A 17,021-nucleotide genomic window follows, 5' to 3' on the forward strand; every position below is an offset into this window, starting at 1 on the left:
TGTTACAATACAAGCCACTCCGCATAGCGCGTATTAGAGTTATCAGATCCGTTATGCAAAAACCTAGTTTTCTTTCGGATCAGATAACGAGCCGTATGCGCGTATCTGTACAAACCCTGTAACATACGGGCAAATTTCGGGTATTATGACGTGGGGCATACCAGAAGCCACGGAGGGCAAGGCAAGAATGTCAGGCCATAAGACAAAAAAATCAAAATTCAAAAATTGCCCGTGAAAAAGGGCTGATTTGTAGAAACTACCATGGCTTGTCCCTGTGGCGCCCGAGTGCTCGTGGAGATATTGACCAGTCTTCTATCCCTAAAGAATCAAAACCCCCCCGGCACGTAATATATAATTTCTTATCGATATCGGTTGTAAATATTGATTAATTGACCTCAGACGAGTGAACTGTCCATAAAATCACTCCTCCTGAAGGCGAGGGAGAAATTCACCAGGAATTACATACTCGGGCCGAAATACATCATAAAGGCAATCGAGATTTTCTCGACGATGCCAATCACAATTCCACCCTTCGAATATGCGCCAGTGAAGACTTCATGGCTGAAGCGTGATGTACTTCTTTTCGCTCACTCAATTGGCTGCAAAGCGGGGGATGAGCTTCACTTTCTTTATGTATGCATTGCTATAAAACTGCCACGGAGTATATTAGAGTTAGAAAAGAGAATACCGCCGTCTTTGGTTGCTAATTTTTGCTCTCAGGAACTACACCCAAAATTCCAAGTCTTCCCCACGTATCCTATTGTGCTAAGTACGGGCATCTTTCTATTCCTCTGCACATGTCTGCAAAAGTACTGATTACTAAAACCAAATACCAGCCTTCAAACACGCTGACACCGACATTGTGGACTTCCTCGCGCGAAATGCAGCTCGGACTCTCCCTCCGGGCTGCCCGGTGTTAGACTGGGGCGTGGCTGTCGATGGGGGACGACGAATGGAGTTCCTATGTCCCCTACCACCATCTAGTGAGGGGAAGACGTGGGATATCCACACCAAAGTTCTGGGGGTGTTCGATAAGGGAGCGGGAAAAGGAACAGTGATGGAGATGGAACATGTGCTGAAGCAGCGGGAGAGCGGCCAGGTGTATACGCGCACTTGGGAGAGTGTTTTCTTCAAGGGAACTGGCGGTTGGGGTGGGGAGCGAGGTAAACGACGCCATTCTGCTGCTTCTTTCTTTCATTGGAAGACAGGAAGCCTTGCCCTTACTGATTTAACATACAGGTCCGAAAATGAACGAGCATGTTCCTTCAACTCCAGCAAGACGGCCAGATGCAGTGTCAAGTTTCCAATCAAATGCGGAATCTGCACATTTGTACAGGTGCGGCACTCCCCTGCTTGATACGTACTTCAACCTTCCACCTTGCTTTCTTGCTTCAAGTCTCTCTAAATATTGGTATTCATTTCCACTCATACAGGCTTAACGGCGATTATAATCCCCTTCATGCTACCCCTGAGCCAGGGCAATCTCTGGGGTATGGTGGGACCATCATGCATGGACTATTCAGCTGGAATATCACGGCACGGGCTGTGTTATCTCAGTTTGGTGGAAGCGAGGGTCGGCGTTTGCGTGACTTTGAGGCGATGTTTGCCTCACCCGTTAAACCCGGGGATAAACTGGATATCCTTATGTGGGATATGGGCGTGTGCAAAAGAGCAACATCTGCAGTCCAGAATGACGAAAGCTTGCAAGAGGTGCGATTTATGGTGAAAGTTGGTGATAGGGTTGTATTGTCAAATGGAAAGGCTTTGTTGAAATGTGAAGATGAAGGTGTTAAGGCTAAGTTGTAGATGTATAAATAACCAAGGAGAAGAACAGGATAACAGGGATCAACAGACGAAGAGAATACATATCTATATAGAACACAAGACACTCCACATAAGAACGAAAATTGCTCAGATTCATCCAGCCACCGCTTTTTAGGGTGCTAATAATCAACACCTCCAAACACACACACACACAAAAAAAGGAAGAAAGTGGCGAAGTTCGAGCGGCTGAAATTATCAATAATGCACAATATAGTTTGACGCTTGCAATTGAAGGATCGCAGGGTATTTTTGGTCTCCACCCCTCTCTTCTGACATAGAAAAAATAAAACATATCAATGCCTTAATGGAAATTTTTATTCAAAAGCATAGCGAGCCGGACCTCTTTTACAAGGGCCAATGCACTCCCAATCTTTTAGAGTCGTGCATGATCTTCAGCGCGCTTACTGCTTGCAAGGATGGAATCAAGCAGTTCGCTACTACGCACCGCAAGGATAGACAGGAGACTATCACTCAGCTGCATGAAATTACATTGTCAGTACGAAATGGGATGTATATAAATGTTTTGGGTAGGAACGAAGAGTTGGCATACACCATGGCTGCTTTCACAACACCCCTGGAGCCAGATGCCAGCATCACGCTTGACTTTCCCCTGGCGAAAGCGCAATCGATAGTCCCGATCTGTGCAATACGTCTTCCCATCTGCTGGAGCCTCAACAATTTGCTCCAAGGGTTTGAGCATGGTGGCTATTGGGTTACGCGTATATCCTGTGGCAAGAATCACTAGGTCATATACCTCGGCTGAGCTTTCAACACGCCCAGATAGGGTGTCCTTGAGCTGGAGTTCTATCTGGTTGTTTGGGAGTTCTTTCAGGCCCATAACCTCACGGCCAGTAACCAGGCGAAATGGCCACTTAGCAGGGTTGGGCTCCAGGAACTTCTGACGATATAACTTCTCATATACTGATTCCAGAAGTGGTAGCCGAACAACACCATAGTTTGTTGCTTTGTTCTCGAGAAGTGTCTGTTGGCGTGCTGAGTGGTCTAAAGAATAAAACTTATCGACACTGCTTGGGTCGAAAATTTCATTGACACTGTCGGATTTGAGAGGGTTTAAATTAGAACCTTTTAATTGGCAGTAAAGATGGGAAAGGGCTCACAATGGGCTGTCGTCACTGGGCTTCAAGGCCGAAGCTTTCGTCACAAGAGTGACTTTCGAATTTGCGTATCTTGATTGTATATCTTCAGAAATCTCCACTGCACTCTGGCCACCACCAACAACGGCAAAACGGTAGGAACCATTTTTTTCTTGGAGAAGATGATGTACAGAACCGAGGTAAGTAGAGGAATGGATAACAGTCTTGGGTAGGTGTTGTGTAGAAAGTATTGGAGGAATGGCTGGTTCCCCTCCACTAGCCACGATGATGTGATTAGCCGACAATTCTCTGAGCTCCCCAGAACGCACATCACGGGATATTAGTTTGAAATATTCAGCGGGCCGCCCAGGGGTAGACTCCACCGCAGTAACGCTGAGTACTTCCTGGTTATACTGGACCCAATCGTTGAAATGCGAGGCGCACCATTTCATGTAATCGTTAAATTCTTCACGGAAAGGTAAATGGGTGGAGAGATTGGTGAAATGAACGAGACGGTCCTTTTGGTGCAAGTAGTTGAGGAAGGTGAAGTGAGAACGAGGGTTGCGTATAGTCGCCAGGTCCTTGATGAAAGAAATTTGCATTTTGCTCCCGGGTAGCAGCATGCCCGTGTGCCAGCCAAATTCTGGCTGCCTCTCCAAGAAACGAACGCGACGCTGAATCCCGCGGTCCCGCATAGCAATTGCTATGGCGAGGGCTGCAGGGCCAAACCCAACGCAAATTACATCATGCTGAATGCCGGTATTTGAACTCCTCCCCGCATTGCCGTTCTCTCGCAAGATCACCGATTCCTGGCAGTGGGAACAATCGTTTTTGAGCACCGTCTCCATGGAGGTATTGACGACGACGACGACGACGACGACGACGACGACGACGTAAAGACCTGATGTGAGGGAGCGAATGATAATGAGGAAATCTCACTGAGGGCGAGAGGCAAGGAGAGAAACTTTGGATAGCAAGTGACAGTTGGGAACACCAAAACTTATGAGGATATTCTTGTGAAAGTGAGAACACACCGCTAGCCTAGTTGACTACCATGGTCTTCTTGGAGATTCAAGGAGAGAATACGCAAATGTTTCCCAACAAAAGGCCACTCCACTTGCTGGTCACATCACCACCGGGTTCCTGGCTCCATTGTCCGGCTAGGAGACGGTAATGGAAATCCTAGTTTTGCAAAATTTGGCCCTCGAAACAATGCAGTGAGAACCACAGATTGACATCCTAAGCAAGCCGATATCAGGCCACCGAGAACGGAACACTCGATTGAGGTGCTAGTCTCCAACAAACCTTGCCGAGGGAGAATAGCTGCCGTGTTGGCTGTGGGATCGTCTAGGAAAAAGAGCAAAGTGGGATATGGTTGGTCTAGACCAGGTATAGTACCTTCCATCAGAGCGGCGTGTCAATACATGATACATGATACATGATACATGATACATGCCCGTAACGCTGTGAATAGCGTAATACCACTCATGTAATGCCTGTAATTTTTGGCTGGTGGGTCCCGCTGATGATAAGATTATCTGATTGATTAGATTCGCGGCCCGAGGGAAATCACCTCATTTTCTATTTTTTCCGGTATAGAAAATTGAAAACGTAATATTTGTGCGTATTTCCCAGGCAGAGTAGCGACATCGGAATGTTGGCAAGGTTTCCGAATCCACCACGCCAGCTGCATGGGATGGCTCGATGGCTCGTACTACTTCATACGGCCTCCGGAGGATGTTTTAGCAAGAACAGACGATGTTATATGTCCGGTTTATCGTAGTGAAACACTGCTGTCGAGCATTGGAAATTTAGTTGTCAAGTTGTCGAAGCAAAATTATCGAGAATGGCCACAATATCAAATGAAACCCCTCTCTGGAGGCTGCAGCAAACATTAAATCACATCCTGCCACAATCCGTTCGCAAAAATGAAGAACATCTTGCTGTCGTTCACGGACCTACCCAGCCCGCTCTTTGGGAGATGACCTTGGGCGAATTGCTGGAGTTCCAGTGTTTGCGGTATCGCGATCTAGAGGCTGTCGTTGTCCCCTGGACAGGGGCGCGATGGACGTACGGACAACTTGAGAACGAAAGCAGTCATCTTGCCCGTGGCCTCTTAGCAAAAGGGATCCAGCGTGGGGATAGAATTGGGGTGATGGCGGGCAACTGTGAAGAATATGTGTCACTGTTTTTCGCCGCTGCCCGTGTTGGCGCTATCTTAGTTGTCATCAACAACACCTATACGCATGCTGAGTTGAAGCATGCTCTTAGCCACACAGGTGAATTTCTCCACCTTTCCCCTCTTGCTGCGTTTCTAGGACGTAATGACTGATGCGTTACAGCTTGCAAGTTGCTCTTTATTGTTCCTCGAATCGGCCGGCATGATCTTAAGAATGCATTGGAGGACCTTCACTCGCCCGATATATCAAAACGACTTCCAAATCTTAATGAAACGGTGATGATTCAGGGTTCCTTTAAAAGCTTTGGAACGTATAAAGATGTTATTCTTGCCGGCAACGTTGTCCCGTTAAGCGCAGTCCAGCGGCGGCAGGACACTCTATCGCCATTCGATGTCTGTAATCTGCAATTTACGAGTGGCTCAACCGGGAATCCAAAAGCTTCAATGCTAACACATCAGTGAGATTGTCTTTTCTTCGGTTCAATGGGAGTATAGGCGCTGATTTCGTCTACAGCAATTTAATCAACAACTCGCGCTTCATCGGTGATCGGATGGACTTCACTGAATACGACATACTCTGCTGTCCGCCGCCGTTATTTCATTGTTTTGGGCTTGTCCTTGGTCTTCTCGCATGCATAACGCACGGAGCCAAGGTCGTGTATCCTGCCGAAACATTTGACCCCGAAGCCGTATTGAGAGCAATATCAGACGAGCGGTGCACAGCACTCCATGGAGTGCCCACGATGTTTGAAGCAATCCTGGCACTCTCGAGACCCGATTCGTTTGACTGCTCACAGCTCCGAACGGGCATCATCGCAGGTGCGCCAGTACCACGACCACTCATGAAACGGCTATGGAATGAGCTGAATATGACCGAGTTCACCAGCAGTTACGGGTTGACCGAAGCGTCGCCAACATGCTTCAACGCATTCACTAGCGACTCAATTGCGACCCGGCTCACAACGGTAGGCAAAGTGCTACCGCATGCTAGCGCCAAAATCATCAATCCCGAAACTGGGGAGACTGTGAAAATTGGAGAACGGGGAGAACTCTGTGTGTCCGGCTATCAAATCCATAAAGGATACTGGGGAAATCTGGAAAAAACAGCAGAGGCATTGATAGAAGATGGGGATGGCACGATTTGGTTGCGGACTGGCGACGAGGCGGTGTTCAATTCAGACGGGTATTGCACCATCACAGGACGGTTTAAGGACATAATTATTCGGGGAGGAGAAAATATATATCCTCTCGAAATTGAAGAACGTCTCACTGCACACCCAGCAATCTCGCGAGCTACAGTAGTTGGACTGCCCAGTAAGCATTACGGAGAGATTGTCGGTGCATTTTTGGTACTCGAGCCTGGCCATGCTTGTCCACCAGACGACGAAATAAAAAATTGGACGCGGCAAACACTCGGGAGACATAAGGCTCCCAAACACGTGTTTGTGTTTGGTTTGGATCCAAGGCTGCCGCAAGATATGCCCCAGACTGGCAGCGGGAAAATCCAGAAGCAAGTATTGAGGGATCTGGGGAAGCGATTGGTCGGTGAAGAGTGAATAACTTGACGGAATAGAGTGCAGTTTGCCTAAATGTAACTAATGTAACTTTACATAGACCAAAAGTAAACAAGCTTCTTCGCAGTAGAACTTATATCTAAACCTCAGACAGGTCTTGCATTTAATGTGAGTAACTTAATAAATATGATAGTTACAAGTAATCGAACATCAATCTATTTTCATTGGAATTCAAATTCAAAGCTAACCGCCATGAAGACTATAATTTACTTTTGCTTGGCTTTGCCGTCCCATTGCTAGTCACATTTCCAAAATTCACGACTTCGAAAAACCGCACCCGTTCGCACCTCACCATGGCAGATCTCTTATGCGGCAGGTCTCCCCACTTGTGAACGTGGAAGCCATGCGCTGCGTCGTAGCCCAATACCGGTCCATTGGTTGCTTTTGGTTCCCCGACTACGCATGTAGTGCGAGGCTCGTCAAGAAATATATAATGGATCAGACTGGTCCACCATGCCATGGCCCGATGAGGGCCGCGGAACCGCGCATCACCAACCAGCGAGTGTCTGCCACGATCCCAATCTAAGGCGGGATAATATGTGCCCATGTGGTCCTCCTAATCAGGGAATGATCGGATTAGCGAATAGCGATCAATGATAGAAACCATTTGATTATAAAAGTAGTAGGAAATATGGAGGATATGTCGTCAATCAAAAAGAATGAGGAAATTGGTCGTACCTTAGCCCAATATATCTCGAAATACGCGAAATAGGTATTGTCAAATCGTGCCAATACGGCAATCTGGTGCGGGTCTTCATCGATCTTTCGCAGATATTCTCTATGTTGGTCCAAAGTGCCAGCCTCCTTCCAGTTGACGGCTACTCGGGGATCATTCTGCCAAGTATGGAACAGCTGGAGATGGGTTTCATTCGTATAATCAAGATGGTCCATGGCGAAAAATTCATCCAGGTGTGGAATATACCTGCTGTATATCGGTGCCCCGCGCGCGGGTTTTGCTGGGCGCACTGGATGTTGCGCATGTACCGGCCGATTTGTGAGTTGAGATGTCAATGTGTACTGAAGAGGGAAAGCTGGATATTCTGAAGGCGGTTTTCTAGCGCTCCCGGTTATCGATGGGACAAGCCATGCAGGTCGAGTTCCTAGAGGAGAACCCGCTCCCTGCCAGAAGGCAGCTCGGGAGACCACAACATCTTCAATGGTAGTATACAGCGGCTGAGGCTGAACCGGAGTTGGAAAACATGTAGAAAGCCCTGTCGCATTGCATTCGGTGTATAATTGGTCTTTCTGCGCTCCCGACAGAGAAAGGCGGAAGGATTCTTCTGACGGCCTCAAAGAGAAGATCGCGTAGACTATCATCCATATCTGGCCAACAGTCGGTGCCGACTCTCCATCCCAAGTCACAAACGAAACCAGACTTCGACAAGCCCGTGCCCAAGCAGTGTTATCTGATTCAGCTGGTAGGGTAGCCTGAGGGCCAGGAATTAACTCGCTGAAGTAGAGCATAGGGTGATGCAGTAGCTCTGGCGGCGAAATGGCGCCGTTATTTTGGTCGCTCGACAATCGAAGCTGGAAGATCCTGCCATTCGGTCCCGAGGAAGCTTGGTATAGTTCATATTTTGTTTTGTATGGCTCCGGAAGTCGCACAAGCGGCAAATCTCGCAGCTCGCGGGAGGAGCTCATTTTGTTGCATGGCAATTGTTCAAGTATACACTGATCGTGGGATGCAACGGGGTGGAAAATGCAAAGTCCCAATCCGAGCCATTAATACGTTCTAAAGAAGCCAGGAGTGAGTCGTGGGCCGGACCGCCCCAATCACCGTAACCCAGAAAGGGGAAAGAAACCCAGCTTCCTTGTCTGTGTTTAGCAGCTAGAAACCTCAACATGATGCTCCGAATTCTCCATGGTTCATATCCAAGCGTTTCAACTAGGGTAATGGGCGTTTCAGCAAGTCCTGCGAACCTGCTATTCTGATACGCAATACGAATAATACTGAAATACACTTCCAGTATCCTACAGACCCGCGACAATATTACCCATCTGTGGGGCGATAATCTATATTCTCCGTTTGTGTCAGTTTTCCGTTGAATGCTCAGTGTTTGATCTGATAAGATTTCGGTCGACAATCCGCCCAACGGTCCCAACCCGAGCCCGCGAAAAGAACCTATCTGCTCATGGTTACCGGAAAGTGGCGTGAGCTCCCAAACTTTTCCAGGTGGTACCCCACTCCCCCACGCTGTTTTCGTTATCAGATCTTTTTTTTACAGAATGGTTGCTTGAGGATAGATAGCCCACAACTAGCCGAAGCAGTACAGGAAGCAATCAACATGGCCCATAACAGCCTCCCGATTTGACCCGGTTCTTAACAGCACTTTGACTCTTGTTAGTGAAAACGAGACAATGCCGGAATGCAATATACACTAGTTTGGAGGGGAGTGGTGGTCGTGGCTACTTGGAAGCTCCAGCTTCGAATAAAAAAGCAAAGAAAAAGAAAAAGAAAAAGAAAAAACTCCCCTCCTTATAATGATCAAAAATATCTCTCAATCCTACTGACAGCTGACACGCCGGACGAGATATGAACATCTTCTCGTGATACCATCGAATTTTGACACTCGGAGCAAAAGTAAAAAGAGAAGAACTAGTAGCTCCAAAGAACCCATCAAAAACTTCAATTAGCTTTCAGCTAAGCCCTCAGCTGCAAGTGGTTCAAGCTCACCATGCGGGAGTCAGACACAACCACAAGGAAAGTCATAAGTTCTTCATCCCACGTTGGCGCCATGCCTTTGCGGCTTGCAGGACGCCTTTTGAAGGTCCCTCGTTTGCTTGTTTTGACGGAAATTTTTCCCTTCCATGTGTCACCGGGCTGCAGGAGAGCATGTAGCCGAAGCTATGGGTCAACTCGTTGGCAATGGCTCCGGATAGCAAAACTAATCAAAACTCTCACGGAAGAAAATTTTTTCATCCAATTTATCTGATCAAAGTTTAACTTAGTCAAAATTACGAGATTATTCTGGATCCTTGAAAAATATTGAACACAACACGTCCATACGTAATATACAAATTACGGTATAATATGTTGAGTATATTACAGCTTGTGGATGCCTGTTTTTTTTTTTTTTTTTTACCAGCGTAAGATTGATAAGATCGCAGGGTCCCATCATTTGTGGGCCTATGGGACATCTAGGTAGCATCGACAAACAATACAGCTTCTTTTCTTCGGGAAGCAGAAAACCCGAAAACCAGAAAGGCAGGGAGGGGGAGAATGATGAAATGGAGAATGGCTAACAAAGAAAATGGAATAATAACGCGTTGAAGGAGATCTGCTGCACCACCAGAGCGACTTGCAATGAGTGCTATAGTAACTCTCTTGATTATCTATTCAGAGGGATTTGTATCTCATTATCTAAGCTATCATATTAACTATCAAAAGCGTCCTTTAATGGTAATCATATATAACCTCTCTATGCTGCTCTCTTATCAGTCTCCCCCGTCGTGAGGTACCGTACATGTTGTCTGATTCTGAGAAATGCTATTAGAAATGCTATTATTTACGAACTTGGTAAGACACCTAATTTGATATATCCATATCAATTTGACTCTTGAAATCCACCCATGTCCTTCTCCCTTCTCCCTTCCGACGTCATGAGAGGGGAATTCTTCTTGCCTCATGAGGGTACAGCGGAATTGTTTTATCCAATCCCTTCTCCACTAAGATGTGGTTTTATGCCCTGACAATATGGAAGTACTAAAGCAATTCCGAGAAAACCAAGATTCTCAAATGCCGAACCCTCTTCAGATATGGCCAAGAGAGGATCCACATTTCTGGTCAATATAGGGCGCGCTATCAATTGTTCCCATGGAACCACATGTGTAGATCAACCTCGATAATTGTCGTTGCTATACCCAAGCCCCATATGGAATATTTTCTGGAACTTGGTATTCAAATCCATCCCCAAACTCAATTCCCATTAGGGTTCAAATAAATGACGGGGACGAAAATAGTCACCAAGGAGAAGAAAAGTCGTCCCTCGTGTCGGATAAGCTACAAAAAAGTTACCGCAATCAAGGTTGGAATAATAGCAGAAGCAATCTTGAGCATGAACGTAAGCTTGTCTCCGAAGGTGACGTAGAATTGCATTCTAAGAAGAAGTAGCAAGCATGGGGAAAACTTTTGGAGAGCATCGTTTCTAACAACCGTGGAAGTATCGGGCGACGATTCGGGAGTTGCATACTGCGGCGTCATCGATAAGGATATGATATCGATGGAGATTATGTTGGTATGTATGGACGTCGATTTTAGGTCCGTAACCGCATTTTGTACTTCTGAAAAACAATCGACGACAATAAATCGACAAAAACCAATCCATAGTTCGCCAAGATGATCACCCATCCTTTCCATATACGTAATAACTTATTACATATCTTAGGTATATGGGGAGACACCTCGGGTTTCAAAAATTTTTATATCTGCATATCCGTTAGCCGTTAGAAGTCCCATACCCGATAGCAATCGTACATAACAGGAAGCAATTTTTCCAATGACGGTGATACAATTCTCCAATATACTCTGCAAATATGAATATTCGTGGTCGGTCCCTACAGCACGATCAAGGGGCCAGGATAGAATTGAGATCCGCAGTCGAAGTTAAAAGTCCCGATCTTTTTCAACTCAGAAACTGAAACTCTATTGCGATGGCATGCCCGATGTCCATTACTCCGTCTGCTCGGAATAATGAGTTGACTGGTTTGATCCCAGGATGAGGTCTAACCTCTCTTGCGGTATCCAAACAAGTTGATCAGTTTCCGTAGCACCCTCCAACCTCGGCTAAAAAGAATGCTCCTTGAACGTCGTGCTTGGGAAAACTAACACATACATAGATAGTCATAGGGAACGTTTAGAACGACAAGGTCTGGTAGTTGGCGTCGTTGTGAGGTATAGTTGAAGAGATACATTGTGGGCCAGCTTTTATCCAGGGTATATGAGACGAATTAGTTCAAGATCAAAGCAAGGAATCGGAAAACAATGAAATCAGGCTCCATCAAGGAAAGAAACATTATGACGACCATCCTCATAACTTTTACTGAGGGGTTGGCACCACTCTTCATGGGATGGGGCAATTCAGATAATTCACACCAGTAATTTGGTTTAGCGGACAGAACTTGGTGAAATAAATTGTAGTGCACAGCTTCCGGCGACAAGTTATTTGAGGATATCCAGCGTCGAAAAGGTTGGCGGATCGCCATTGTTATTCTAGGAGGCTTCCGACACTGTACTTTACCACCTAAGCCTCAAAAAGTAATATGACAAAACACGGCTTTCAGTATTAGTAGATATCAACCAAACCAATGTATGAAAAGAACGAAAAACCTCAGCAGCCGGAAGAACTGTTAATCCTTCTTTATTCGTTTTGAGAGGTATGGATGGATTCTAATGAGTAGTCCCTATGTGCCTGCGAGGAAACAATCGGAGCTCCTCATATGTTTGGTCTGCGGCACTCGAACCGAGAGTAGAAAATTGCGATTGTTGCCGAATATCTGCGACGGGGGATTTAACAAAGCCCTTGATAGCTCAACGAACGAATAAGTGAACGCTTCATCAGCTGGATCCGGGGACGCTGATACCTCTATCAAGCATCGAGCAGTAAAATAGGACCAACATTCTATTCACATTAAGAATCAAGTGATAAGAATTGCACGGTTCATAAACGAACAGCGACCAAGTGTTACTATTCTCCTTCGATGTGCCCGTCCTAGTCGTGGATGTACACCCTTGTGTAGGCTGACCGGAAAGACTTTTCTCGTCACGGTTCATAGATATAATGAAAGGCACGCATTCTGGTCTCCCATCCTCCCATGTGATTGTAGAAAAATCTCCATCAAGAATCTGAAGAATGGAATTCGCGGCGCCCGCAAATTTTTTCCATCACCTATATGACAGGCCTCGACTTCAAGGGCCATGATCGGCTATGGACACTCTATTGGCTATGCAACACGGGGGAAATACGTATCATTGGTAGACGTATGCCCGGATTTGTGCCAGGATACATATCTCATAACAGAAGATGATACTTCTTCAATGTTAAGAACAGGGAAAATGACACCATGTCGTCAACTAGTGTTGCAAAAAACAGGTTTACAGTGTGGTATGGAAGGAACAGCAACGGCTGCTCACTCGCAGTCTCAATTGGCAAAGCTCCCACTATATACCGAGAGCAGTTTCTTGAAAGTAAACAAGTCGAGACCCCATCTCCTCGACTGGATACCGACAGTCTGGACCTTGCGACATTTCTCTCCTAATGCATCAAAAAAACTCAGCTGGCCCTGTGGAGGCATTGGTGTTAGCGCTCGTAGCCAACTGCCAGGAAATTTTACTGTATCATAGAAAAAATAGGACTTAGGTCCATAAAAAAAGTTTACGCCGCATGGCAAAGTAAGATACTTGACTGCAATACCATTATATTAGATGAGGCCTTCTTCTTTTTTGAATCACATTTGATCTTCCTGACATGCCTTTGATTGCGCAAGATGGACTGTAAAGGAATTAGAAATCAAAAATCGAAAAAAATTAAGGCAAAAATAAGAGATACTTGAAATGGCAGAGAAGCTTAGACATGATAAAGAATAAAGAGCCATAAACTGATCATAGCGTACTGACCCTAGCGTGACCGCCAAGCTTTAGCCTGCTGTTGCAACCGACTTCACCATTTTCTTGACCACTTTGTACCACCACGCTAATTTAGTATGAGGGAGTACCTACCTCTAAGACAAACAAGACCAAGAGAAGCAGGAACTCCCATACTAAATTTGTGTGGTGGTACCCTCGCTGATGCACGCACGTGCAATGTACTGTCTCTGTTCCACGAAAGAGAGGCTCTCCAAGTCGCAAGCACAGACTTTTGCAGCCATCACCGCTGTATGTACTCCGTAAGCCCTGCAACCATCAGCGCTGTCATGAATATATATCTCTGCAAGTATACAGCGTTGTGACTGGGCTCATTTCAACGAGTATCGCCTCTGGTGCTTGTGGGTGGCTACGGTTATTCAAATCTGCCACAGCTGTGTTACGAGACATGGCAAAGCGATTCCGGGTAAGGAAGATGGAAATTCTGCTTACGGCGGTGCTGCAACCATTTACCGCGAACAAGGTGCTCAATTGTCCTGCGGATGCCAGGGCTGAACGGAAAAGGCACGGACGGCACAGCATCAAGCATCAGCATCATTGCCCGCAGCAGGTCGAAAAAAAAAAAAAAAAAAAAAAAAAATTTAACCAACAGCCCGAGAGTCGTAGAAACATCCATGAGACATCAAAACCAAAGACTGAGCACAGAGTCATTCAGCCCAATTTCATCAGTGCACAGTTTGCTCAACAACAGGCTCGTAACTGAGGGCGTTTGAGTTGGGTGAACATGGGGCTGAGGGCTGGGGGGCTGGGAATCCATGTCAGCCCTTGACCGCTTGAGCTGATTGTTTGTTGACTTTTCCAAGTTTTTTTTTTTTTTTTTGTGTCTGTTTCAAAAATGATAGAGAAGAAATCCAAATATTCTCTCATAAATGTGTGTTCATGTCACATTGTTCAAGAATAATATTTTCCCCGGCGCCGTCGTGTTATTTTTTCAGGCTGGTGCGTTTACAGGAAAAAAAAAAAAAAAAAAAACCAAAATGAAAGGAAGATGAAGAGGTGAAGAGGTGCCCTGCAAATCTGCCAAGGCGGCTACTCAGGAAAGTTCAATAGTAGTTTCCCTAGTTCGCCAGCCATTGACCATTGAATCGTCTCCGGGCCCCATCAGCGGTGAAACTTGCAGGAAGAGAAAATCGATATGCGAAGAGCAAAATGTGATGTGATTTGTCCCAGCCCGCAGTAAAATCGAGCCCAGCCAGCCAATAAACAGCAGCCCTTGCCCGTTTTTGGCGGCGTCCCGTGGCCCGTGGTCCGTGGATCAGCCTCCGCCGCGTGCGCCAAATTTGTCAGCGGCACTGCTTACCTCAGACCACAGTCAGCAGCCCTGGTGCGGCTCAGCCTCTTAAAAACTAATAATTCGTAATTCGCCCCCGTTCCAAAATCCTCTCGTCACAGCCTATCACTTGTCCAAAACCTGCTCCGTCTGGCAACCAACTCACCAGTCAGTGCGAGTCAGTGCCAGTTCACCCAGTTCACCCAGTCCCCGTCTCTCCAATCGCCTGCTGCCAATCCTCCAGATTCCAAGCGAACCATTGGAAGTTCTCTGGCTGTTCTGGTCACGTTGGGACGCTCCGATTTGCCCGTCTTCCTGCCGCTGTCACCGACGGTGTCTGCCTGCGCGTCTATTTCTTCCACTTCCGTTGTCCTGAAAGTTCTTCCATACGTTATTGCCACTGCTGCCACTGCTGCCACTGCCCCAAGGACCATTGTAAGTTCAAATTGTCCCCCCAACCATCCATCCCACGGGGATGCCAACTTGGCACAGGGACCTGGGAAAAAAAAAAAAAAAAGAAAAGAAAAGAAAAGAAGCTTCTTTGCCTTGGGCCCTTCTTGACACCCCTTTTTCACCAATCAAGGCGTCCTGTCTGCCTCTCCAGACTCCAGCTCTTCTGACGTCTGTTTGTCTGTAGACAACAGCGGCCTACAGAGGTATTCATCCACGTTTCCGGGGGGTGATGTTTACTCCGACAAGCCCCGTGTGTTAGACATCGATTACGACCCTGTTGTTATTTATTATTCTATTGCTCTCATCCGCCCATTGCCAGCTGGCTTCCGATCCTCTGAAACCCGCTCCCAAAGATTATCATCAGAACAATACTGAGAATACGGAGGATCCTGAGAAACAACTTGCAATTGAGACAGACATCCTCTTATTTTTTATTTAACCGACAGGTTCGCGTGTATATAGCTTCATATTCATTGCTCTTGCGACAAATACTCCTGTGGTAAGTGTTCTCATCCTTCTCTTCTGCGACAAGCAATGATGTCGCCTGCTGCACGCAACAATAGCTCCCGCATTTGCCAGCGCATACACCCCCAATTATCTGCTCACTTTCTCTCGCCTTGTCCTCCTTTTTTTTTAAGTCCCGAGTCCCGTTTTTGAGTAGCCAAACTCCGTTTGTCATATTTACTTTCTTGTTGTTGATGCTGTTGTCTTCTTATCAATCCTCGGATTTCCCTCTCCAGCCCTCCATCGCCAGGCCCTGCACATCAATCATATAGTGTTCATTTAGTCTCCTTATTAGCCTCTCTCTTCTCTCTCCACCCAGCCCTCTTTTCCCAACGTTCCACTCGCCGCTTGGTTCTGGATCTGACATCAGAATCGAAGCTTCAATACTCCTCATTTCACTCTCATCCCCCCTCGCCTGCCAGTTAGCTCCCTTAGGTTCTTTTGATCTTGCATCCTCGACTTGGTCCGACTTGGCGGTTCCGGCAACCCTCATCTGCCCCAGAAATTACCCGGTTCCAGTGACCAGCCTTGGGCACCGCCTCAGATCGGACCTACGACGTGGCAAGACGCTAGCTGATATCCCCATTCCCATCCCCCGCCTCTCTCAGGCTCGCCCGTCGACCTTCGTTCCGGGTCCAATTATTTGCTGATTCCGTCTGTGTTATCCCCATCAAGAAAGATCCACAGAACACGAACGGAAGCCACCGATTGCGCTGTCAATCACTGGGCCTCTTTTTCGGTTTCTATATTTTTGGGGGAGGTTTTATTCTTTATTATTATTATTATTATTATTATTATTATTATTATTATTTTTACGATTTCTTCCCTATTTCGTGGAGCGGCAATTCCTCATCCTGCACGTTTGCGTTGTTTGCGTTTCCCTTTTGGCTTCATTTCCTGATTCTCGTCATTATTTTTGTCACATCTTTGAAACTTATTGTTATTGCTTTTGCCCCACCCTAAAAAAGTAAAGAAGAAATATAGTACCCGCCCAACCCCCGAAAGTAAAGGAAGAAAAAAAATTGGAAAAAGAAACGAAACGAAAACAAGACCGACCACCGCTGTTGACAACACATCAACGCGCTTTTCTGTCACCCACCTTGCCTCTGCCCCCCGGCTTCCTGCATCAGAGCCCAACCACGTCTTCGCTGTGACTGCGCTGTTCAACCGTCGCTCAAAAAGGACCATTATTTTATTCCTCGAATCCCTCTTTTTTTTCATTTTTCCATAATCGGGCCTTGGTCCGTCATCGCGTTCGACAAACTTTTGCTCGATTGTGTCAACCAACGGAAGGACAAGGAAGGGAGAAAAAAACTTTGTGCATCGAAGCGTGTGCACACACACAGCCGATCGCTCATTTGGCGCCGACCGCTCGTATTGGTCTGTTTGCTCTCTCCCAACCGGACCTAAACCCAGTGACCATCCACCGCTGCATTAGGTGCAGGCCGACCGAAAAGGCTGCAGATTCATCATCCCAGCAGTG

At 46.5% G+C, this 17,021-nt stretch overlaps 7 protein-coding genes across 7 annotated transcripts; 3 read left to right on the forward strand and 4 right to left on the reverse strand.

Annotated features, from left to right (window-relative positions):
* Positions 1-510: 510 nt before the first annotated feature.
* On the forward strand, positions 511-1,806 carry HCAG_08319 (conserved hypothetical protein; the record flags this gene model as incomplete). The annotated part of the gene is made up of 5 exons (XM_001536487.1): positions 511-633; positions 721-769; positions 837-1,163; positions 1,240-1,336; positions 1,434-1,806. 5 exons carry the CDS (start codon positions 511-513, stop codon positions 1,804-1,806), a joined length of 969 nt encoding a protein of 322 aa, XP_001536537.1.
* Positions 1,807-2,197: 391 nt separating this feature from the next.
* On the reverse strand, positions 2,198-4,323 carry HCAG_08320 (predicted protein; the record flags this gene model as incomplete). The annotated part of the gene is made up of 4 exons (XM_001536488.1): positions 2,198-2,299; positions 2,375-2,876; positions 2,943-3,819; positions 4,224-4,323. The coding sequence occupies 4 exons, from the start codon at positions 4,321-4,323 to the stop codon at positions 2,198-2,200; spliced, it is 1,581 nt and encodes a 526-aa protein (XP_001536538.1).
* Positions 4,324-4,764: 441 nt separating this feature from the next.
* Positions 4,765-6,653, forward strand: HCAG_08321 (conserved hypothetical protein; the record flags this gene model as incomplete). The annotated part of the gene is made up of 3 exons (XM_001536489.1): positions 4,765-5,197; positions 5,261-5,555; positions 5,612-6,653. The coding sequence occupies 3 exons, from the start codon at positions 4,765-4,767 to the stop codon at positions 6,651-6,653; spliced, it is 1,770 nt and encodes a 589-aa protein (XP_001536539.1).
* Positions 6,654-6,870: 217 nt separating this feature from the next.
* HCAG_08322 (conserved hypothetical protein) lies at positions 6,871-8,312 on the reverse strand (the record flags this gene model as incomplete). The annotated part of the gene is made up of 2 exons (XM_001536490.1): positions 6,871-7,227; positions 7,350-8,312. The coding sequence occupies 2 exons, from the start codon at positions 8,310-8,312 to the stop codon at positions 6,871-6,873; spliced, it is 1,320 nt and encodes a 439-aa protein (XP_001536540.1).
* Positions 8,313-10,612: 2,300 nt separating this feature from the next.
* Positions 10,613-10,886, forward strand: HCAG_08323 (predicted protein; the record flags this gene model as incomplete). The annotated part of the gene is made up of 2 exons (XM_001536491.1): positions 10,613-10,732; positions 10,833-10,886. 2 exons carry the CDS (start codon positions 10,613-10,615, stop codon positions 10,884-10,886), a joined length of 174 nt encoding a protein of 57 aa, XP_001536541.1.
* A 1,923-nt stretch (positions 10,887-12,809) lies between these two features.
* On the reverse strand, positions 12,810-13,701 carry HCAG_08324 (predicted protein; the record flags this gene model as incomplete). The annotated part of the gene is made up of 5 exons (XM_001536492.1): positions 12,810-12,950; positions 13,047-13,072; positions 13,136-13,159; positions 13,281-13,345; positions 13,607-13,701. The coding sequence occupies 5 exons, from the start codon at positions 13,699-13,701 to the stop codon at positions 12,810-12,812; spliced, it is 351 nt and encodes a 116-aa protein (XP_001536542.1).
* Positions 13,702-15,749: 2,048 nt separating this feature from the next.
* On the reverse strand, positions 15,750-16,031 carry HCAG_08325 (predicted protein; the record flags this gene model as incomplete). Its single annotated transcript, XM_001536493.1, has 1 exon — positions 15,750-16,031. One exon carries the CDS (start codon positions 16,029-16,031, stop codon positions 15,750-15,752), a length of 282 nt encoding a protein of 93 aa, XP_001536543.1.
* Between the last annotated feature and the right edge of the window lie 990 nt (positions 16,032-17,021).

Source organism: Histoplasma capsulatum, genomic scaffold, assembly GCF_000149585.1.
Source record: "Histoplasma capsulatum NAm1 scaffold_11 genomic scaffold, whole genome shotgun sequence".
Taxonomy (NCBI): Eukaryota; Fungi; Ascomycota; class Eurotiomycetes; order Onygenales; family Ajellomycetaceae; genus Histoplasma; species Histoplasma mississippiense.